Raw genomic sequence first — 23056 nt, forward strand, 5'->3', positions numbered from 1 at the left:
TTTTTTTTTTTTGGTGAGGAAGATTGTCGCTGAGCTAACATCTGTCGCTGAGCTAACATCTGTGCCAATCTTCCTCTATTTTGTATGTGCAACACTGCCACAGCATGGCTTGGTGAGCGGTGTGTAGATCCGTGCTTGGGATGCAAACTCACGAACCCTGGGCTTTCAAGGCAGAACCTGCAAACTTAACCACTGTGCCACTGGGCGGCCCCAAGGCATCAGCTTTTGGGAAGACAAATCAGCTGTATTCTGCAAGATCGATTTGCAGGGAGACAGGGGGCATGTGCCCTCAGATCTCTCTCCCCAATCCAGGGCTTGGGGCGCAATTTATAGGATGAAGGGCAGAGCAGTCTGAAGTGTGGAGATGCACGATTGGAGGTAAGAAGTGAGGACACTGATGATCTGTGCAAGTGTAGTCAAGCTTCATGCCCCTTCATAGGACGCATGTTCACAAAACAGCAGTATTACCGTGATCTGAGGGGGAGTTTTTAGTTCCTTGATATCAAAAAGGTCACCTATTGAGCATTTGCGCAGGCCCAGGTGAGGGGTTGGTAGCCTCAACCAGCCTGAACTGGACAAGGGGTCTCAGTTGCTGAAAAACGCCTCCTAATCACTCTGTTGATAAGATGCCGTCAGCTGAGCTGGTCCTGGAGGACCGGCGGTTACAGTACAAGATCCACACACGAAAGCAATTGTATTTCTATATGCTAGCAACGAACAATCAGAAATTGAATTTTAAAAAGTAATACCATTTACAATAGCATCAAAAAAATATGAAAAACCCAGGGGTAAATCTGACAAAAGATGTCGTGGACCTACACACTGAAACTATAAAGTATTGCCAAGAGGAATTAAAGAAGACCTAAATAAATAAAGAGTTATACTGTGTTCACGGATTACAAGAATCAATATTGTTAAGATGTCAGTTCTCCTCAGATTGATCTGTGTATTCAATATAATCCCAATGAAAATCCCAGCGAGCTTTTTTTGGGGTACAAATTGATAAGACCATGTGGTCCATTCAAGACGGGCAGACCTGCTGCTTCTGCACCAGGCTTGGGGGGCCCCACTCTCGGATCCAGCCCCTTAGAGCCCCTCCCAGTGCGGGTGCCTGTCACATTCTCAAAGGGCTACAGATGGAAAGCACATCCCTCTCACTTTGGGGCAGGTCCCCAAAGCACAGCACACCGCCTTGCACTCTTAGGGGCTTTCCAACTTCTCTGCTTCTGTCTTCTCTTCCACTACGAGCCACAACCTCCTGGATGAATTAGAAAATCTGTCCTCAATGGGCTTCAATAGATTAGGATCATAACATCCAATTCTTCATGGAGGGGTAGGGTGGGGAAGAGAGAGCTCGAATCATTCATTTTTCCTATCAATAATCCCTTTTGGTGATAAAATGTTTCTTTTAGAGAAACAAATGGGAGGATAAAGAATAGTTTATAATGACTGTCATATTTAATATCCCAATTTGGCAAAACTAAATGTTAGCAACTCTTTGATGTTCCCCTAGTTTTTTCTGAAGTTTTACCTCTCAGCAAGTCCCCAAACGGGAAATGCTTCCTCTCAGGATGGGCGAGCAGTGACTTGTTACATTGTTGAAGGGGACTGAACAGAATCTCACACATCTACAGACGGCAGAGCGGAATATTTTGGTGTACAAACATAGAACAAAGTGTATCAAGACAGGGGACTTTGAAGTGGCAACTGGTAAGGAAGTGGTCCTTTCCAACTGCCTGGTGGGCGGAGCTGGGTGGGCACCACGGCCGTGGTGGGAGCAGGGGAGTCTCGGAATGATTCCTGAGTGTCTGATAAACCCACAGAAACTTGGAATCCCGCGGACGCCAATCCCAGGTTGCTTTGGAGAGAGCTCTGCCTCACAAAAGACACCCATCTGTTTAGTGGGCCCTTGGTCTGAGAGTGGGCAAGAGGTGGACTGGAGTGACCTGGCTGACCACCTCGGGTCCCCAGGAAGCCCTGGCTGCAGGACGGACGGACGGACGGGCTGAGAGGGCAGGAGGCTTCTTCCCTTTCTAGGTCGTGTTTCCCAAAGTTCTCACCAGCCTCCAGCTGAGGGATTTCTCAAGGGGGAAGTCTGCTTTGGGTGAACTTTTGGGGTCTGAGACCACCTGAAACTTGTTGCTCTCTACCCCCCCCCAACATCTGGGCACACACTGTGCCCAGATCCTGGGCAGAGCCCCAGAGCTCAGATCGGGGGGCTCCCTCTTCAGGTAGAGAAGGTAAGTGGAGCTCGCCCCTCCAGGGGCGTCGGGCACTGCCTGGCACCTTCTGGTGAGCTTCCTTCGCTTCATCAGACCGGCTCCCCCTCGTCCAGCTCTCCCAGCCCCCTGGTGTCCCCTTGCGGGGGCATTCCTCAGTGGTTTCTCCTGCCACACCAACAGGGACAGGTGTAGAGGCTGCTGGGGACTTGGAGAAACACTGACTGAAAAGCTCTGGTGGGAATGAAATTGGTTCTGCCGTTTGGGAAAGCTTTCAGCAGTGGGTCTCAGTAACTTCAAAAAGGTTCCTGCCCTGGGGCCTGGCACTTGCACATTCCTGAATCCTCCTCAAAGAAACCTCCAAATGCAGACAAAGCCTGGGCAAAGGTTCACCGTGCTGTTAGCTACAATAGCAAAAATAGAAACAAGTTAAATATCTAGTCAGAGAGAATTGACATAAGTTGAAGAAACATTACACAGCGACAAACATTTAATTTATAATAGGTTTATAAAAACATGGAGAAATGCTTATGATATAATAGTTAAGTGAAAAAAAGCAGGATACAAAGTTGTACATACAAAATATTTGTAAAAGAACACCAGCAAACGACGGGAAGGGAAAAGACTGGAAGGAAATACAACAAAATGCAGTGAGGATTGTCCGGGCGATGGCGAGACCATGGCTGACTTTTCTCCTCTTCTATCTTTCTAAGTTTTGTATACTGAGCAACCCCTCCTTTCACTTTTTAAAGAAAATAGAAAAAGAAACAATAGTAGTTCTGTAATTCTAACCCCTCACTCCCACCCCATCTCCAGAGAGCCTGAGTCAGGGTCACGTTCAGGTTCTCCTTAGGTTCCTGCCCTGTCCCCTCTCTCCTGCCCCTACTGGATTCACCCCTTCCGGTGTGCCCCTGCCCTGGATCTGGACTCAGGCAGGCCCCGGAAAGCCCCCAGCTGGCTCATGGTGTCGTGGGCACAGCAACCCCTACAGGGGGCAGGTGGGAGACCCCACACACAAAGTGTAGATTCAAAGCTGGAGGGACCTGAGCGTTCAACAGGGCCACTGCTTCTCTAACTCGAGTATTCGAATCACTGGGCTCTTGTTAGAAATGCAGAGTCCTGGGCCCAGGAATCACATTTTTCACCAGCTTCCTGAAGGACTGGGATGCAGGTGGTTCATAGCCACGCTTCAGGAAATCAGAACCCAGTCCAACGCCAGCACGCTCCCTCCTCCCCAGCTTATGCAGGAGAAAGGGGTGCTGAGGCTGAGGAGGGAAGGAAGGGAGGAGAAGGTGGGGTGGAGTGGGGGGAGGCATGTTGCTGGGCACCCAGGCCCTTGGGATTTCCTGCAGCAGATACAAGCCCAGACCAGCTCTCCTGAGCCCTGCCTGGCCCTGGTGACAGTCTAGGTCCAGCAGCTGCAAGCCCTGCCCAGGGATGTGAACACATTGGGGAGGTGCCAGTCTCTGCCGGAACTGTGAGGCCACCACTGTGGGCTCCACGGCCCACAAAGGCTCCCAGGTCAGGCTGGGGCATGCAGGAGGAGAGCCTGGGGAGGGGGAGGGGGAGCCCTGGAGTCTGGCAGGTGAACTCTGAAGCTGTAGCAGAAAGCTTATTAGAGTCGGTGCAAATCCAGCCATTCAGCTTCACAGCAGGCCTGGCCTGGAGGGCATTCTGTGGCTAGACCGAGATGAACTTAGAGAAGTCAAGCTCCTCCTCAGACAAGTGGAGGGGAGGCCCTGGGATCGTGGCCCCCTCTGGGTCCCGGGAAGAGGCTTCAGCTTCCTCTGAAGTCTGTAAAGACAACAGTGGGGGTTGAGAAGCCGAGCTGAGGGGTCTCCAGGTAGCTGCTGGGTCCACCTCAGCCTTTTCCACTGTCTGGGCCTGTGTTCATCTAAGCAGCACAAGAACTAACAAGTTCTCCTCCCCAGAACCCCCAGGCTTTGACTCATGCCCACCTCCCCTCCATCCATCCCCTGAGAGAGCATCCTCATGGCCTCATACCAGGTTCTGGCTGCAGATGTTGGAATCCTGCCAGCCCAGAGCTCTTTAAGCTGTGACTCCTGACAAGCTATTCAAGAATTTTCTGGATCAGGGAAAAAGAGGAGGTAAAGTCAACAGCCCTGGTTTCCCGAGCGAAATGGCCCAAGCCTATGGTTGTGGTGGGGCAGGTGGGTGGATGCAGGGCAGCGGAGTTTGGGGAGCGGATGCTGAGGAAGGAGGTCCCCACTTCCCTGCATTGTCAGAGGAGCCAGGCTAGGTGACTCTGGGCTCCCAGGGCCCTCTGTCCCACCTGGCTTAGGCACCCGATGTCCCTGCAGGGACTGGAGGAGGGCTGGGGGCTGGCTCGAGGCCCAGCAGGCCCTGCAGTGTTGATCTTGGCGCACTCCTGGACCCAGCAGTTCTCCAGCGGCTGAAACAGAGATGGGTCAGAACAGCCCATTCTTGGGCCGGCCCCGTGGCCGAGTGGTTAAGTTCCAGCGCCCTGCTTTGGCAGCCCAGGGTTTTGCCGGTTCGGATCCTGGGCGTGGACATGGTACCGCTCATCAGGCCATGCTGAGGTGACATCCCACATGCCACAACTAGAAGGACTCACAACTAAAAAATACACAACTATGTACTAGGGGGGCTTTGGGAGAAAAAGGAAAAATAAAATCTTTAAAAAACAAAAACGAAAACAGAAAAAACCGCCCGTTCTTGGCAGCAGGGATGGTCTGTGAGTGGAACCAGAGGAGGGAAATGTAGCACGGGGTGGAGGGGAGGAAGCAGGGCTGCGGGGCCAGAGTCCTCAGGTCCAGTTTCCTGGTCTCAGGGGATCTTGGACAAGCCGCCTAACCTCTCTGAGGCTCGGCTTCCTCAGAGGTCAAATGGGGATACGACTTTTCCCCTCAGGGTTGTAATGAATATTCATGATAATGTTTTATCACTCAACAACTGGGAACTCCTGGAATGATTTTTTTGGATCATTTGTTTTCATTATTGTTCATTCTTGTTATTTCTATCCTTTAAGCAGAAAGAACGCACAGGCTGCATGTTCTTTCTAACAAGCCTGGAGACAGCAAAGTCGGACGCCTCAAAGATTCATGAATAACAAACAACACAGGAAGAATTCTTAAGACATCATCAGTCTGAGCAACTCCTCCTTGATCAGATGAGGAAACTGAAGCCCAGGGAAGAGACGTGGGTAGTCCAGAGTGAGCGGGGAAGCCCATCTCCAGCCCCGGCCCCCGCTGCCCCAACCGGTCCTCAGCTCAGAAAGCCAGGCCCCTCCACCCCCTCCTTCCTTGTCCTAGCATCTGGGCAGAGCAGAGGTGGAGCTGGTGGAGGCCCAAGGCAAGCCTCCCAAGGGCACAGCTGTCCTCAGGTGCCCTGGCCAGCAAATCCCATGGCCCGATGGGCACTGAAGTCAAAGAAAGAAGCTCCCACTTTCTGGACACCTAGAGGTGTCTCACCTCACTCACCCCTAGCCACAACCCTGTGAGATGGGAAACTGAGGCTCAGAGAGGTGCTATAACTTGCCAGAAGTGACACAGCTGGCGAGCAGCTGAGCTGGGTCTTGTATTCATGACCATTTGACCTTAGACCCAAGCTCTTTTCCTATACTATGCTGCCATCCTGGCAGGGCATGCTGCACACTTCTCTTTATCTCCTTGTCCCTTGTCATGGGCCCCCTGCTTCTGTCAATACCCTTGCTGCAGGTGTTGGGGGCAGAGGTGGCTGTTTGAGTCATCTCTGGTGACACCTGCAGTCTTATAAGATAAAAATCAGAGCAGAATTCCTCGAATGAGAAATGACTGGGGGGATGCGGGGACAAAGGAATGGGGGAAGAGGAAAGGAGATTTCACAAATGCCGTCACCTATGGTGACAAATGCCTCACCTATGGTGAGGACATGGCAGAGCTGGGCTGGACCAGAGGACCCCCGACATCAAGTCCACTTCCTACGAATCCCGTATTTACAGCTTTGTGATTCAGTCGAAACCCACACTGCTGACCACTGACCACCGGCAGCCACGGAAGTGTCACCCACTCAAGGATGGCTGAATCTGAGGAAGGAACCTCATGGCACAGAGACCAAACCACACATGTAGGCAGCGGCCAGGACCACTGCCCTGCGTCCACTGTGGGTCTCGATCTCTCATTGGTTCCTCTGCCACACCGTGGACAACCGGAGGCATTTTCTGGGGTGATGGGTACTCGAGATATACATGAGAACCTCTGCTTCTGGACACCAGAAAATAGTAGCGAAGATGCCACAGGGAAGCCTGGAGAAGCTGGGGTGCGTCCTGCCCCAAGCCCCGCTCTCCCACCTGGGCCATTCCAGGAGTCAGGGCCCCGGCCACCCCACGCCCATGGCCCCAGGATGGGCCTTCTCCTGAGTCTGGGGAGACTCTTGGGCCGAGGAGTTGGTTGCAGCCCTCAGACCCCTTGCTCTTGGATGTGGGGGGGCAGGAGCACAGGGCACTGCGGCCACCCCGCAGACCTCAGTGAGTTTTCCTAGTTCTGCCTCTTTCAGGCTGGGTTGCTATGGGCAAGTTACTTATCCTCTCTGAGCCTCTACATGGTATTTTCTAAGAAGGGGGAAATAATTACACCTGGCTCATGCAGGGGTGATGAAGATTTAATGACCTATGGAAAGCCCCTGGCACACAGTAGGTGTTCAAGAAAAGGGTGAAAGGAGCACTTCTAGAAATGGCTCTCTGGGGAAGGAAAATGCTGGTCTGACCCCTAACGCTTCCCTCTGAGTTTTCACACCCCCTGGGGCTCTCTGGCAGAGCATCCCCTTCCCTCTTTGACCTGAATGTGGGCAAAGAAAACCCCAAACGCGTTCAGTTCTGCCTCCAGACTCTGCTAAAAACTACAGAGAAGCCAAAAGGGAAATAAACCAAAGAAAAGCAAAACCTCTCAGCCAGCCACATTCACAGGGTCTTCCCCTGACTCTCTCCATCCTTCCCCAACAAGGGGCTGCCCCCCCAGCCCCTCTTCCCGCTGGCCCTGTGCCCTTTCCTGGCCCTCCCACAGGGCACTGGCCTCAGGCCCTCTTGTCCTCCCCATGGCCATGGACGCTCTCCCTCCTTCCCCAGACCCTCTTGTGGAGTGGGGTGGGGTGAGCCCCAGGAGGCCGGGCTCTGGCGGTGGCAGTGGCATTGCCAGGACCTTTCCCACCATTGGCCTTGTGGAGCTTCCTGTGCCAAGGTCCAGCACCACGTTCCCACCCCAGCCCATCCCTAGGGGATGGGGCCTGAGTCTTTTGTCCTCGCTGGCGCCAGGAAAGGAGAGGTAGTCCTCTTTTCCTGTGCTCACATTTAAGGAAATCAGAGTGGAGGCATCTCAGTAAACAGCCAAGGGAGGAGAGGAGGGCTGGAGGTGGGGGGGGGGGGGCGGTGCAGGTGGGGGGGCGATGGGGTGCAGGTGGGCTAGCTCCCTGAGTGTGATTCTGCAGCCCTGCCTGTAGGAGTGCCGTGTGTGGAGGGACAGTCTCTCTTTGTGGGGTCAGGGAAGGGCCCTGCAGTAGGCAGGCTCCCCTGTCCAGGAAGATGGGCACAGGGACTCACATTCTTTCTGCCCCATGGTCCCCAGAGTGTCACCCTTGGCCTGGGTCTCAGGGCAGCCACACCACCTTGGTCTCAGAGCAGAGGAAAGCTCAAAGAAAACATTAGGGTGTTCTGGAAAGAAGAGAGATGAGAGTCGAGAAATCTGGCTCCTGCTCTCTATTTGGGCTACCATCTGCTGTGTGGCCTTGGGTAAGACTTTTACCCTATCTGGGCTCTGTTTCCTCTTCTGCAAAAGCAGACTAGAGTCTGAAGTTGTCATACTCTGGTGTGCCGTCAGAATCCCTGGGGGCTGTGTTTAAAATTCACGTTCCTGGGCCCCCCGAGAGGTTTCTGTTAGGATTGGCATGAAGGAGGCCCCTGCCAGGTGTTCTGAAGGAGGGTTTGCACCAAATCTAGAGGAAGTCTGACTAGATGATGTCAAAGGCCTTCCCTGGATCCAGCTCTGATGTTCTCCAATGGGCAGAGGGCGCTGGGCCTGGGGAGGAGCCCTGCCTGGCACCTGCTGGGAAGTTGGGGTGATGGAGGGGACTCTGCTGGCTCACAGCCTGAAGGGCTGGTCTCGGGGCTCACACAGACTCCCCAGAGGTGGGAAACAAGCCAGGCCTTGAGGTCAGTGGTGGAGGACCAGGCAGGGAGCAGCAGAGGGGGGGCCCAGGCGCCTGCCTTCCAGCCCCGCCTCCTTCCTTACCGAGTGTGGGAGGTGCACCTTCTCCATCCTCTGTGTCTCGGCGGCCAGTTGAGCTGAAAGAGACGGGAAGCCGCACCTTGAAGCCAGGGGCAGCCAGGAGTAGCCTGCAGCTGCTCCCACAGAAGAGGAGCGGCCTGTGCACCTGGGCTTCCCCGAGGGAGGTGGCAGGCAGTCTGGGCAGAGTAGCCCCTTCCAGCTGGGACCCTTGGCAATGACCCAGCCTTTGGGATCAGTACACGGAACCCCCCTGTGGGGCAGAAACCAGCTGGGGACGTAATTCTGTGCACTAGGTCATTGCTTCTTAAAACTCAGGGTGCATACAGGACCCTGGGAAATTCTATTAAAACGCAGATTCTAATTCAGTAGGTGGGGGGTGGGACCTGAGAGTCTGCATTTCTAACAGGCTATTAGGGGATGTCACTCCTGCTGGCTGGGGACCACAATTTGAGAGGCAAGGTGCTAAGAGGCTCTGAGGCGACGGGAACGCTCCCATGCTGTGTCCTCCCTGACTCTCTGAGGGAGCCTGGGGACACTGGTAAAGCCGACAGTTCTTCCCAGGGGTGACACAGGGAGGAGTCGGGAGGCAGGCCCAGGATCCCCCCACGGCTACCACACTGGGACAACATTGCCAACTTGCAAAGTGCATTCACACACATCTTCCTGGTGCCTCTGATTCCTAGCTGTGCAAACACAGGGCAAGCTACTCAGCTGCTCTGTGCCTCAGTTTCTTCCCCTGTAAAATGGGGGAACTTGTAATAAGTAGTTCCTAACTAACTCCACAGTATGGAGATTAAAGGAGATAGAAGCAATGTAAGCCACCCAACAATGCTTGGCCCGTCATGGCTGCTATTACTGCTATTTCTGTTAATGCTCTTAATCTGTGCTGTCCAGCACAGGCATCACGAGCCACGCCCAGCCACGGAGCACTGGAAAAGTGACTACTCTGAATGACACCAGGTTTCCAAGGAAAAAAATGAATGTAGAATGTGTATTATTAATATTTTTATATTTATTCCCTGTTGAAATGATAATGTTTTGGATATATTGTGTTAAATAAAGTATATATTAGGACTAACGTCACCAGTTTCTTTTCACTTTTTTTTCATGTGACTACTGGAGAATTTTAAATTACATATGTGGCCCATACTCTATTTCTGTTGCACCCATATCTGAGGAAGACTGAGGCTCAGGGAAGTGAGGTGATCTGCCCAAGGTCACATAGCTCAAAAGTGGCAGAGCTGGGATTTGAACACAAGCCTTGAAAGGGACTGAGAAGCTCTAGAAACCCAGCAGTAGATGTGGGGCCATGATGTCTGTCCTGCTCAAGTTCAAGTCCTCGGTCCTGTGCTCCTCCCTATAGTCAGCCCTCAGGCAAGGAGTTGGACCTGCAGTGGCCCAGACCCTCCCACGCCCTCCCGTCTGCCCTGCTCACCTTCCTTCCTCCGCCGGAGCAGGTACCTGCTGAGGGCAGCCAGGCCTGCGGTCAGCAGAAGGCTCAGCAGCACCAGGACCGGGGCCAAGATGCGGACCATGGGGATGGACACCCTGCGGGAGGGACGGAAGGAGCCCGGTGGCTGTCACCAGATATCAGTGGCACGTCGTGCACCTCGGCATTCTCATTCTGAGTCCCAGCCATGTCCCTTGTCTTCCCAAGGAGATCAGAGGGCACCAGGGACCACAACGCCTGGTCGGTCCCAATGGAAGGGACCTCAGCCCCCGTCGCCAACCCCAGGAGACACTTTCGGCCGGGTCTGAACTTGCCAGCAGCTACCTGGATGTCAGCACCCGAGCACAGTTATATACAACCCCCTAGAGCCAACCCTGCAGGCTGGGACTCCAGGTGGGTAAGAAAGAAAATTTTCTTATGTCGACTGAAAGGAAGAGTCTGGGTAAAGGTTAATTAAGGGAGTTTATTTGATAACGCAAGTGAGGAGTTTGAACCCCGGGAAACAATTCAACAGCATATTCTGAGGACCTGCTCTGAGGCGTCTGAGTCTAAGTGCAGCTGCGACTCTTGCACAAACAGTGCACATACAGGGAAGAGGGCAGGACAAATGCCTTACAACCAGAGTTCATAATGTCAAAAAAGAGAGAGGACATCCGGGCTTTTCTCTGGATTATACACGGAAGGTACACAAACAAGAATGTCTTGGTTGTACATCAAACAAGGTCAGAGATGCCGACGTCTACATGTGGGGGAGGCAAGGCCCAGGGCTGTTGATTAGTCCCTCGGTCTCTAAGAAACTCCCTCGGGAAATGTGTGCGCCAGCTACCCTTTGTCTCTTCCTGTGGGGGGTCTGTCCCGCTGGTGTCTTCGGTCATGAGGTGAGGGGCTGCAAGGTCATTTGATGCAGGCTTCTGAGGCTGTGTCTCGGGACAGCACAGACATTGTCGTGCTGCCTCTAAGCCTCTCCAGTTTGCTTGCTATGTTCGCCCGTTAGACCAGGGAGAGGGTCCCACACATGCTTGGCACCAGGTCCAGTGCAAAGTGGACAGGCGAAAGCTACTGAACTGGGTGGCTGTCCCTGAAGCGGAAGCAGGGAGAGAGGTGGGAACTGCGGCCGCGGTGGACCCTTCACCGTGGTGGGCCTGTGTGTCCAGCAACGGGGCTGCTGGTCCCTGAGTGTAGGCTGTCCCCGACTCGAGGGCCCTGCTGAGGGGGATGGGGACTGAGTCTGCCCTCTGTGCTACGAGCTGTGGCCACGACCAGAAGCCGTGTTTGCCCGGAGGAAGGAGTGTCAGGTTTCTATTTGCTCAAAGGCTCCTTGTGGTTTGGGGATGGCCTGAAAGGAGACCAAGGGCTCACCTGGACTTGGAGCTGCGGCTGCTGGGGACAAGACTGGTCTCTGCCGAGGTGGAGTCCAGCTGCGTGGCTGGGCGGGAGGTCCCTGCATGAGGAGAGGTGGCTTCGTGAGGAGGGGTCCCCGTGAACGGAGAGGTCACTGCGTGAGGAGAGGTCCCTGCGTACGGAGCGGTTCCCGCGTACGGGGAGGCTTGCGTGTGCCTGGACGCGGAGGTCCCTGTGAACGGAGAGGCCTCGGCCCCTGTCTTCTGCTTGGCTGTGGTGACTGTCGGGTGGAGACCAGGAGAAGCTACAAGTCCAAAAGCAGTGCCTCAGCTCCTTCCCTGACCCTTGAATCCCAGCCTCCCCAGACCTCTGACCCTTGACCTCTGAACCCTAGGCTCCCTGAGAATAATGTCTCAGAACATTTGCAGCTAGAAGACACCCCAGGAAGCAAACAGAGGCCTAGATGAAGCCATTTGAAGGGAGCAGGCCACCCCTCAGGCTCGCCCCAGGCCTCTGCAGAGCTTCCAGCCCCTTTTCGGGCCGGCAGCCTGTTCTCTCTGCCAGGAGACGCAATCACCCCCACCTCCATGATCCATTCCAGGGACCACTAAGCAGACACCTTCCTGCCCCCCCTACAGTCCCAGCCAACTGGCACCTCTGCCCTCACCGGAAGGTCCTCATGTCACCATCACATGCCCACTCACCACCTAGGCCTCGGGAAGGGCTGAGCTCCTTCAACAGCCATGGGGTCGGCAGGGCAGGGTGGCAGGGACCAGTCCAGAGCCCAGAGCCCAAGGCCCAGCCTCTCCTCTCTCCCCTCAGACCCCAGGGGGAGCACACAGGGCACAGGCTGGGTCTACTTTCTAGCTCTGCTGCTTCCTGTGTGACCTTGAGCAAGTGGCCCAACCCGTCTGAGCCTCCGGTTCCTGGGCTGAGAGTCCAGCTCCAGGATGTGAGGGCCATAAAGTGTCTGGCACCAGGCAGGCATTCACTGGATGTTTCTTTAAAAAAGAGCAGAGGAGGGGCAGGGAAACCATTCACTCACTCAATTCTGGGGGCTGCGTTTGCCAAGTTTTTGCCTTGGGCTGGAGGCTCCTTGTGGCAAGAGGCTGGAAGGAGGGCGTGGGGGAGGGAAGACAGCAGGGACCTAGAGGAAGGAGAGAGGCTGGTCTCAGGGGAGAGAGGATCACTGCTCTGAGCCAGATTTCCTGTCCTGGGAGCAGCCAGCGCTTTCGCACCCCCACCTCTGCTCAGAGCATCGCCTCTTCTCTCCCCAGCCACTCAGGAGCCACGCACAGGAGATTCCAGCTGATTCTTCCCCTTCTGCAGTCCCCTTGGCTTCCTGCTTAGCTCAGACCTTCTGCCTCTTTTGTCCTCCAACTGCCCACCAGTCTGCCCTTTCTATGCCACTTTCACACCAATGCCAGCTCTGTCTCTAAAATACATCTTGGATCGCATCGCTCCCTGCTTCAGAACAGCCAGTGGCTCCCCAGTGCCTATAAGTGAAGTTCCAACTTTTTAGCGTGCCTTTCAAACTCAGACTTCAACCCACCTTGTCAGCTTCACCTCTTCCCCATCCGGTGCGCCAGCCATACGCAGTCGGCTCTATTCCCAATGAAGTGAGCTTCCAGCCCGCTTCCACGACTCTGACATACTGTTCCTCTGTGTGCGATGCTTTTCCTTTCCATCTCTGCCTAACACACTTCGTTCTGTCCTCCGGGGCCAGCTCACAAGTCAACGCCTTCCCCAGAAGGAGCAAATCCCTGTCCTTTGTGTGCCCACAGTACCCTGCGCACCGTCGAGGCAGCTGATACCCAGTGATGCTGCAACAGGTCGTTTCCTGGGTCTCCCCACTAGGCTGGGACCCCTCAAGGGCAAAACGCCTATTCTCTGTGCCCAGTGCAGTGGGCAGAAACCCCGTGTGGCCAAATCCCCAGGAGCCACCGAGCTCCGGGCTCCCCCACGTCCATCAGTCGGCCCCTTCTGCCTTCATGCCCTCACACTCTCCCGCTCCCTGCCACTCTCTCTTGTGATACCAGGCCAGTTCTTCTCCAACGTTTCTGAGTAGATGATCAAATCTTCTGCAGATAAAGAGCATTTATTTTTTCTTTTCCAATCTTTATACTTCTTTACCTTGCCATATTTCATTGCCTAGGGCCTCCAGGCAATGGTGAACAAAAGAAATGATAGTGGGTCCTCTGGTCTTGTTCTGACCTTCCTAGAAATTCTTCTAACATTTCCCCAGACTCAATGGTGTGCTGGAGACGGCTCATGCTGGCTCGGGAGAGCTGAGCATTCACTTCTCAGGGATTTGGGGAGCCAGTTGTTAAACTGTTAGTAGCTGGAAATTGGCCAAGCCAGGGGCATTTACACCACAGAAATTGGCAGGCACTACAAGTCAGAGTCTCCTCTGCCAGTGGCTAAACATTTTTAGCCTTCTTTATTTTCAAAACCCCAACTGTCATCAGAGAGAGGCCCACAAGGTCTGATACAGGAGGATAATATAATTCTGCAGATATTATACATAAATAAATGATTATAAATGAGGGTGAGAATAAAAACAGGAGAGCCGAAAATATAGGTCAAATTGATCACACTAGGTAAAAATGAGGTCTGAATACTGATAAGAACTGGAAGAGATCATAGAATCTTGTAAATAATGGAGAACAAGTTCAATGTGTTTTTGGTGCTGCTGTTATTACTTGCTGAGTTTATCTTTATTTCCTTAAATTAAAATGAAGTCCCACGGCTGACGGGGACCTGGCAGTGGGGATGGGCCTGGGGATGGGATGAATCCGAGCGATGGGGCCAGGAGAGGGACAGAGCAGACACCAATGCCTGAAGGGACCTGCATTCGAATCCCAGCACCACCACTTCCTGCCAGGAGATTAGAGGAAAATCATTTCATCTCTTGGAGCCTTGGTCTCCCATCTGTGAAGTGGGACACAAAGACTGACCTCGCCCTCACCGGCCGGCAGACTGGGGCTGTCCATTCCCCTGGGCCCTCTCTGGCTTCCTTCTCCTCTGCTCAGCAGGTCCAGGTGGGATTCTGGGCACCCAGAGAGGGGCTCCAGCCCCAGCCCGGGCCCCATGGCTCCAGCCCCAGCCCCCTAGTGTCCCCGAGCCCCACAAGCCCCTCCGAGGCTGGTCCCCAGGCACTGCTCGCACCTGCCCTTGGGACTTGAAGATCTGGGGAAGGGGAGGCCAGAAGGGAGAGCCGAGGCCACAGCAGGATGAGGCCAGTGTGGCCATGGCTTAGGTGTCGCTGTGGAGCGGGTCCCAGAGGCACTGATGGTGGGCCGAGCCTGAGGAATCCTCAGGAATCTCTCTGACCCCAGGGAGGGAGTCTTTCTATTCTGTGGCATGTCCATCTTGTCCCCAGCCCATGGCAATCTCTCTCCCCAATCTGGGCAGAGAGGAAAGGCCCTGAGCATGAAGGAGACAGGTCTGCGTTCAATCCTGCTCTGCTACCTACTGTGACCTTGGGCAGCAGGAGTGACAGAGCAGCCGAGGCTCGGGTGACACCGTCTGTGCCCCCGATGCTGCTGAGCACTGGACCTCTGACATCTCACCGAGTCCTCCAGACCCCTGATGAGGTTGGTGCGAGCATTACGCCCCCTTGCGACGGGGAAACCGAGTCCACCAGTGATTACCCACCCACACTCCCTCCTCCCGTCTGCATCTCCTGCCCGGGAAGGAGAGACATGTGTTACCTGGAAGGACGCGCAGAGACACCAAGAAACTCCAGTCAAAGCCCAGTCTTGAGACCCCACACCAGTACTTCCCGGCGTCCTGCAGGGTGAGGTTCCTCAGGGTCACGGTGAGCGTGAGCTCCTCGGGGCTGTCCCAGACGGACACCCTGCCTGCCGTCCTCTCTTGGCCGTCTTCTTCCGCATAGATAGTGCCTGAGCAGCGGGAGATCAGGAGACCGCCCTCCCTGCACCAGTATTTCTTGTGCTTCTTCAGCTCCTCCCCGTAGGTGCACTGCAGGGACAAGGTGTCACCTTCAAATCCGCTGATCTCCTTCGGGCCCACCAGGACTCCATAACCTGAAACCACAGCAGCGATGAAGGTCGGAATTCCCTGGATTCAAGTACCAGGGTCAAGACCAGGAGGCACCTCCTGAGTCATCCCCTTCTGGGGGCAGCCCTGTAAGACCTGGTACTCCCTTTCCCCACCAGGGGACCTTGGGACAGAGCTGTGGCTGCTTCCCCAAACCTGGTATGTTGAAGGGAAGCTCTAGATTCAGACAGCCCGGAGTTTGAATCCCAGCACTGCCACTACATAGCTGTGTGACCCTGAGGAAGTCGCTTGACCTCTCTGGACCTCTGAGTTTTCTCATCTATAGATGACGATAATGTCCTATTTCATTGAATTAAGATGCTATCATATGTAAGATGTACCATAATTTTGCATACCACTAACAAAAAACATTTTCGACTGAACAACTGACATCAGTTGTAAGATGCATCCTGATTTTTTATGTTAAAAGGTAAGAAAGAGAGAAAGAAAGAAAGTAAGAAAGAAAGTAAGAAAGAAAGAAAAGCAGGCCTGTGAACTGATGAAATGGGATAATTCTGTGTCTCTCAGGGTTGTTGTGAGTGGTATAGCAGAGGTTCAAGAAATATTTGCTGAGTTTAACACGGCAACCATATAGGCGTGTCTGGTGGGCTCCAGGCTTGGTGCAGAATAGGGAAAGGACGAGGGAGGTAAAGCTTCTCTCTCAGCCACCCAGCCCCGAAGGGGTTGGTACCCATGGGTCTGGGAGAAGATCTGGCTCTGGATTCCAGAAACAGCAAGTGGCGGCCCCTCTGAGGGCTGAGGACCAGTGGGGTGGGGTGAAGCCTGCGAGGAGCCCACAGCGGGGCTGGGTCACACCAGCGCGCGTTGGGGAAAGAAAACGTTGGTTCAGGAGGTCCTCTCTCTGTGGACCCGAGGGGCGAGCTCGGGGATGAGCCCCACATCCCTCCACCACTCCCCCTGCTCCATCTCACCTGGGAGCACGAGGCAGCCCCACAGCAGGACCAGGGGCCGCATGGTGGGCGCTGGACCCGCGGAGCACACGCCGGGAACTGGGAGCTCCTCTCTGGGCCGCGCGGCTTTGACTTCCTCCAGATGTGCCCGATCAGGACGAGGAAGGGAGGGGAGGCGCCTCTGCCTTCCCTTTCCTTACAGCCCCGCGGCTCACCTCCCCCTCCCCGCCCTAAAACCCTCCTAAGCGCCCCTCTCAAAGCCGCACCCCTCCAGGGGGTCTTAACCACCCCGCCAGCGGTGCGCCCCGCGGGGTCTGTGTGTAGCATTCCGGGAGTCCATGAATTTGGATGTGAAAAAATTACATACTGACTTTCACTACCCTTTAAAAATTACATATTGACTATAGCATTTATCTTTTCCTTCTGAGTGTTAGCTACGCCTGTCACCAATAAAAAATTACAGACACTGACACATCAAGTTGTCGCCCATAGCTCGAAATATCAAGTGTGCTCCTTAGTGCTCGGAAAATAATTAGTTACCGGACCCACCACTAGAGCTGGTTATTTAAAGCGCTAATGAAGCACGTTTATTACTATGTTACACAATTATAAATATTTTGATAACCACTTCAGTATTATTGGTTTTCTCTTAAGTGTATGTATTTCATTTCGTATATTTAAAAGACCATTGCTCTGAAAGGGGGTCCATAAGTTTTCTCAGACAGCCCAAGCGGTCAATGGTCCAAAGGTTAGGGGCCCCTGCAGCCGTGACCCCTGCGCCCTGGTTCCCCATCGCCTCCCGGAGGGCGAAGTACCGCCCTTGGCCACAGGGCGGCGGTGCAGGCGGAGGTGAGGACGGCTGTAGGGCTGGGCCGAGCGGGGTGCCGGAGCCGCCGGCAGGCGGCGCTGCAAGGCCGGTCTCTGCACGCGCGCGGAGCTGACTCGGCCTTTAAAAAACCGGAATTCCAGGTTTCCCAGCGCAGAATTGAACGCTCCTTGAAAGGAACAAAACAAACACGCGCGCTAGGGGGAGCCCGGACACATCATTTTCCAGAATAGCTCCGTCGGGTTTTTTCTGATGGCAAAGTTCATAAAGGTTGGAAGCAAAATTTTACGCAATACAGAAATGCAAAAAAAAAAAAAAAGATAAAAAAGAGTGGGAACGTTTCCTGTCATTCCCATTCTCCCTTAGAAAACCAGTTTGGCACATATGCTTCCATGTGCACAGCTGGAATTGTACCCACCTGGCGGGTTAGTGTTTGAAGCGTTAACTGAGGGGTTCTGGGAGGGGAGACTGTGATTCTGGTGACATGCGGAGATGCGTTTTGATTTCGCAGTGACTGGGGGGCGCTGCTGGCTTTGAATGGGCAGGAACAGAGATTCACGTTGCTGAAAACCCTGTGACAATGATCTCAGCCCAGGACCTGACCCCGCGCACACGTACACACTACAAAAGGATATTGGTTTTTGCAGTTTTAAAAACACAGATTAAAATAATATTTATTCTAGCGTTCGATAGTATATTTCTGTGCTTTCATTTTTTTTTTTTGTCCTTTTACAGAATAATTTCTGATCTTCTTACTTTTCTTAAATCCTAACTTATTTATTATAAGCAGGGCAAGCATCTGACACTTCATTAGATTTTCTAGTGTCACGGGGTCTGAGCACTGACATTTTGAAATATGTGGTATTTGGCTGCAAGCTGTTTTCCTTTTATTTTCCTCTCTATTACAGCTCAAGCATTATATTGTGATTTTTAAAAATTAAGTGTGTGAGAAGGCATATTATTTATGATTGTCATTTCAGGAGAATAAAGGAAGTGTTACCAAAAATTTTATTTTATTTTATTATGACTTTTGTTTTTCTGTGAGGAAGATTGGCCCTGAGCTAAAATCTGTTGCCAATCATCCTTTATTTTGTATGTGGGATGCTGCCACAGAGTGGCTTGATGAGTGGTGTAGGTCTGCACCCAGGATCCAAACCAATGCCGGGCTGCCAAAGTGGAGTGTGTGAACTTAACCACCACACCACTGGGCAGGCCCCCAAAATTTTATTTTTAGGAAGAGGGTGTTGGGTCTGCTATGCATCATCCCTGCCCTCTTGTTGCACACTGTGAGGTCCTTCCCTCTGCCCCTGAGCCCCAAACCCAGCGGGAGCTAGGCCTGAGGACCCCTGGTCCTACTGCAAGGGGTGTGTGGGGGCAATGGATAGCTCCCCGCCGCCGTGGGTTTGGGGATCTGCGCGGAGAGGACACTTGTGTCCCGCTTCCTGTCCAGGATAGTGGGAGGTGCCCTGCCATCACAGGACGAGAGAGCACATAGGATGGGGGCAAAAGGCTCCTGGCCCAGTGGGCTTGTGGCAGCCTCATCACATCTGCCTGACATGCGTGTGCCCAGGAGAGGCTTGGCTGTGCCTGGAGGCCCACGGCTGGGATGAGGGGCTGGACAGCGGACATGGGAAGGAAGAAACAGCCACACCGGAGCCCAGAGGAAGCCAGAGAACCCAGCAGATGCTAGCACGGCAGGCAGTGACGAAGGCTGCCCCTGCTGCTCTAGGCTCCAATGCTTACTAAAGACCTCCAGGACTGAGAACCCCCTTAGGGAGAAGGGAGGGTCGGGCAGAACTCTAAAGAGACTGTTTACTCCACTCATCTAAGAAAACACGGGTTGAAACTTAAGTCCCAGCTGCAGGGTAGGGTTTAGAAAGGTCTGTTAACAGGACAGACAAAATCTGGCCAAAAAAGGGCCAGCTGGACAGGTGCCGCTTAGTCACCCCAGTCCAATTTCTCTCTGGTTTGGACTTGCTTGAACTAAGTCACTTCCACAGACCTAAGATGGTTCTTTGTTCCCCTTAGATCAGGGTTTCTCAACATCAGCACTAGTGACACTTGGGGCCAGATAATTCTTTGTTGGGGGGCAGGTATCCTGTGCATTATAGGATTATGTCGTCACAGGCAGTGCTAGAAAACGGCAGCCCTCTCCCCCGAGTGTGGCTGGGGCCGTCCCTGTCACCCTCCAGCTGTGGAGCGGCAGTGCAGATCACACCCCCACTGCAGGCGAGCCGGCTCCCAGGAGAAAGCGATGAAGAGGCACCCGCCTGGATGGAAGGCTGGATGGCACACGCCTGGTTTCTCCTTCCCATTCATCAAATACATGAAGGCGTGGAGAGAGACCGGGGTGGTACCCCAGGAGGGCTCCCTCCTCCCGGAAGGAAGCGTCAGGAGTGGGGAAGATGTGTCCCCAACAAAGATGGGTGAGCCACAAGCTGGGAAGAGCCTGGGCCCCCGCATCACCACTTGGAAGAAAGCTGCCCCCACAGCTACCAAGCCTGCTGCAGCTTTGGGGGGAGCAAGCCGACTTTGATGTTTTACCACTGAGACTTTATCGTTGGCTTGTTGCTGCGGCATAGCTAACCCACCGCAAAGTTTTTAGTTTCTTCACACACATTTCATCCTCTATTCCACCAGCAGCTCCTCCATCCCTAGCAAGTTACAAACTCAATTTTTGAAATTCCTCCGCTGAAGCAAATCTGAAAACTCCTTTCAAGATTTTTTTTTTTTTTTTTTTTTTTTTGGTGAGGAAGATTGGCCTGGAGCTAACATCTGTGCCAATCTTCTTCTATTTTGTATGTAGGATGCCACCACAGCATGGCTGGATGAGCGGTGTGTGGGCCTGTGTCCAGGATCTGAACCCACAAATCCCAGGCTGCCAAAGCATAGCATTCGAACCCAATCGCTACACCACAAGGCCAGCCCCTCAAGATTTTTATGTTGACTGTTTTAAGGATTTTTTTACTTCTAGGAATGACAGCGAAATGATGAGGGAGGGCAGCCATGGAAAACAACGTAATTAGGACCATCCTCCCTCAGAAGCTCGACGAAATACACACACTTTAAAATCCTCTCAAAAACGTTGAAAGCTAAATGCAGTGTGGTAACTTGGGTCGGATCCCAGAGCAGAGAAAGGATATTAGCGGAAAAACCAGTGAAATACTAATAAAATCTGGAGTTCAGTTAGCAGTACTGCACCGACATTAATTCCTTAGTCGTGACCGATGTACCACAGTTGTGTAAGATGTGAATGCGAGGGGAAGCAGACAGAGGGGAGGCTATTCAGGGACTTTCTGTACTACTTGTGTAACTTTTCTGTAAATCTAAAATTATTCCACAATATAAAGTTTATTTAAAAGAAAAAAACAAGCGGTGAAGAGCTAACAAGAGCGTGAAGGATTAGCAGGCCGCGGTCTGCAGGCAGAAGCCCAAAAAGGTGGGCCGAGCATGCGCGGTGCGTTCGCCCTGGGGAAGCTCTTACTCATTCAGAAGCAGCAGTTCAGCCGCGAGCCTGTAGTCTGGGGCCCTCCAAGGCGGGATCTGGTATATGTACGTTTCCTTTTCCTTTTTTTAAAGATTGGCACCTGAGCTAACAACTGTTGCCAATCTTCCTTTTTTTTTTTTCCTGCTTTTTCTCCCCAAATCTCCCCGGTACATAGTTGTATATTTTAGTTGTGGCATGTGGGACACCGCCTCAGCATGGCCTGATGAGCGGTGCCATGTCCGCACCCAGGATCTGAACCGGTGAAACCCTGGGCCGCGGAAGCGGAGCGCGGGATCTTAACCACTCAGCCACGGGTTGGCACCTGGTATGTGTTTCTTAATCCCTTTAGGACCCCAAAGGGCTGCACTTTGAGAGAAGGGCCACCGTGGACTTTCACTCAACTTCCTGTCACTTAGGTGTCCCAGGAAACGTCAAGCTTTGAACTTGAATTAAAAATGGTACTAGTCTGGTAGCACCCTCCCTACACCTAGCCCCCAGGTACCTTAAAGATACCAATGGAAAATTCCTTCTGGAGGAAAATAGTGTAACCCTAAGTCTTGAATTATTTTAAAAATTGTTTTTTCACATCCAACTCAAGATACAATCAAAGATAACCAGATGTGTGGGGAGACGAGACTCCATAGAGGAGAACGAGCAGACAGCCACAACCGACGGAGCCGTGGAGACCCCAGGTACTGCAAAGAGCGGGAACAGCCTTCGCACAACTGTCCTGACTATGTTCAAGGAGGTAAAAGGCAAGCTTGAAATTTTTGGCAGAGAACTGGAAATTATAAAAAATGACAAAGCAGGGGCCAAGGGTTTTGTTGGTTCGGATCCTGGGCATGGACGTGGCCCCGCTCGCTCATCAGGCCACGCTGAGGCAGCGTCCCACATGCCATGACTATAGGACCCAAAACTAAAAACATGCAACTATGTACTGGGGGGCTTTGGGGAAGAAAAAGCAGAAAAAAAAAAAAGATTGGCAACAGTTGTTAGCTCAGGTGCCAATCTTTAAGAAAAAAGGAAAAAATGACAAAGCAGATTTTAAAAAGAACAACATAAAATTCTATAATTGAAAAAATACGATAATTAAAATTAAGAATCTGGTGGATGAGTTTCAGTTTAGACACAGCTGAAATGATAACAGTGAACTAGAAGATGTATCAGGAGAAGCTGTCCAGAAGGAAACACAGAGACACCGAAGGACGGAAAACGGGGAAGAGAGGGTGAGAGAAATGGGGGTTAAAACAGTGAGAATGTGGAACATGCATTTTACTGGAGACCCACAGTGAGAGCAGACAGAGGCTGTGATACAAGCAGCAACGAAATAAATAATTGCTGAGAATGTTCCGAATGTGAAGAAACACCGTGTGTTCTTTAATACATTTGTGTGTGTGCATGTGTGTTTATAATATTCAGGGTGCTGAAGCCTCTGGCCTGGGGCATGGGACGTACAGCCCCATGGGACACGATCGATGATGAGGTTGGCTCCCTAGAGGAGTGGGGGAAGGTGTCTTTTCAGTAAGTAGCGTTGGGAAACGCAGGTACCCACAACGAAAAACTATGACACTTGATCCCTGTCCCCATAACACACACAAGTCAGTTCTAGGTGGATTATAGAACTAAATGTGAAAGGCAAAATGATAAAGCTTTTCGAAGATAATATAGCATATCTTCACGGCCCGAGGGTAGGAAAAGAGTTCTTAAACAAGACCCAAAAAGTACAGACCACAGAGGAAAAGACTGACAAATTAGGCTGCGTTAAAATTAAGAACTTCCTCAAAAGACACCATGAAGAGCCAAAAGACACACTCACAGGGTGGGAGAGAATATCAACAACACACATTACAGATGACAGGCATAAATTGTAGGAAAAAAAAAAGATAATGTCGAGTGAAAGAATCCAGACATTGGAAAGACATATTGTGTGATTCCATTTAGAGGCAGTTTTGAAACCGACCATACGGGAGGGTACGGTGTTGTAATATACATACTTAGATGGTAAAACCAGAAAGCAGAAGCAATCACTGAAAAAGTCAGGGCAGTGGTTATCTTTGTGGGAAGATGCTGTGATCTGCGAGGGGCACACCGGGCTTCTGAGGGTGGCAGAGTTTGTTTCTTCATCCGGTGGTGGCTACACAGGCGTTCACTTTTCATCAATTTGTGAAGTTGTCTTGTTTATGCACTTGCCCGTGTGCGCATTCTATTTCACACACACACACATTTTTTTTTTGAGATGGGGTAACAAAAACAATGAACAATAGGAAAAGCTATCAAAAATCTCCAAAAAAGGTAGTCACAATGCTTTCCTTGTTCTCACTGAGATGTAAATGGGCTGAGGCCACCTGTTCTCAGATCCTCCTGACTCACCTTGAAGCCCATCGGGGAGGGAGCCCATTTCTCCTCTTGGAATCATTCCCCGTTCCCTCTCCGTTTGTGCCTGGGCTGAATGCCAAACCAAATGGTGCAGACCTCTAGGCTGACGCAGATTCTCTCTGTCACCTCTTCGAGGAGGATCATT

At 52.4% G+C, this 23056-nt stretch overlaps 1 protein-coding gene across 15 annotated transcripts; it reads right to left on the bottom strand.

The window, feature by feature from the left end:
- Positions 1–2708: 2708 nt before the first annotated feature.
- Positions 2709–16785, bottom strand: CD300LG (CD300 molecule like family member g). Of its 15 annotated transcripts, XR_548425.2 has the most exons (9): positions 16244–16736; positions 14963–15298; positions 12295–12396; positions 11268–11553; positions 9894–10006; positions 8462–8514; positions 4513–4632; positions 4224–4305; positions 2709–4013 (listed from the first exon to the last, which is right to left on the bottom strand). XR_548425.2 is itself a non-coding variant. In XM_008542418.2 (8 exons), the coding sequence occupies exons 1-8, from the start codon at positions 16284–16286 to the stop codon at positions 3900–3902; spliced, it is 963 nt and encodes a 320-aa protein (XP_008540640.1). In that variant the 5' UTR covers positions 16287–16785; the 3' UTR covers positions 2709–3899. The 15 variants fall into 15 exon arrangements, 14 of the variants coding, with proteins under 14 accessions (XP_008540640.1, XP_070416472.1, XP_008540636.1 ...); XM_008542418.2 differs by lacking the exon at positions 4224–4305 and having other exon boundaries at positions 11268–11349; positions 16244–16785; XM_070560371.1 differs by lacking the exon at positions 4224–4305 and having other exon boundaries at positions 2709–2961; positions 11268–11529.
- Between the last annotated feature and the right edge of the window lie 6271 nt (positions 16786–23056).

The sequence above is a fragment of the Equus przewalskii genome, chromosome 10 (assembly GCF_037783145.1).
Source record: "Equus przewalskii isolate Varuska chromosome 10, EquPr2, whole genome shotgun sequence".
Lineage (NCBI taxonomy): Eukaryota > Metazoa > Chordata > Mammalia > Perissodactyla > Equidae > Equus > Equus przewalskii.

Coding starts and splice junctions, on each gene's coding strand:
- CD300LG (XM_008542413.2), bottom strand. CDS start 16,286: ATGCGGCCCCTGGTCCTGCTGTGGGGCTGCCTCGTGCTCCCAG. Junction 12,397..14,962: donor GTCTCTGCGCGTCCTTCCAG/GTAACACATGTC, acceptor TCCTTCCTCTAG/GTCCCTGCTGTCTTCCCTCC. Junction 4,633..8,461: donor AGGTGCACCTCCCACACTCG/GTAAGGAAGGAG, acceptor TCTCTGTTTCAG/CCGCTGGAGAACTGCTGGGT.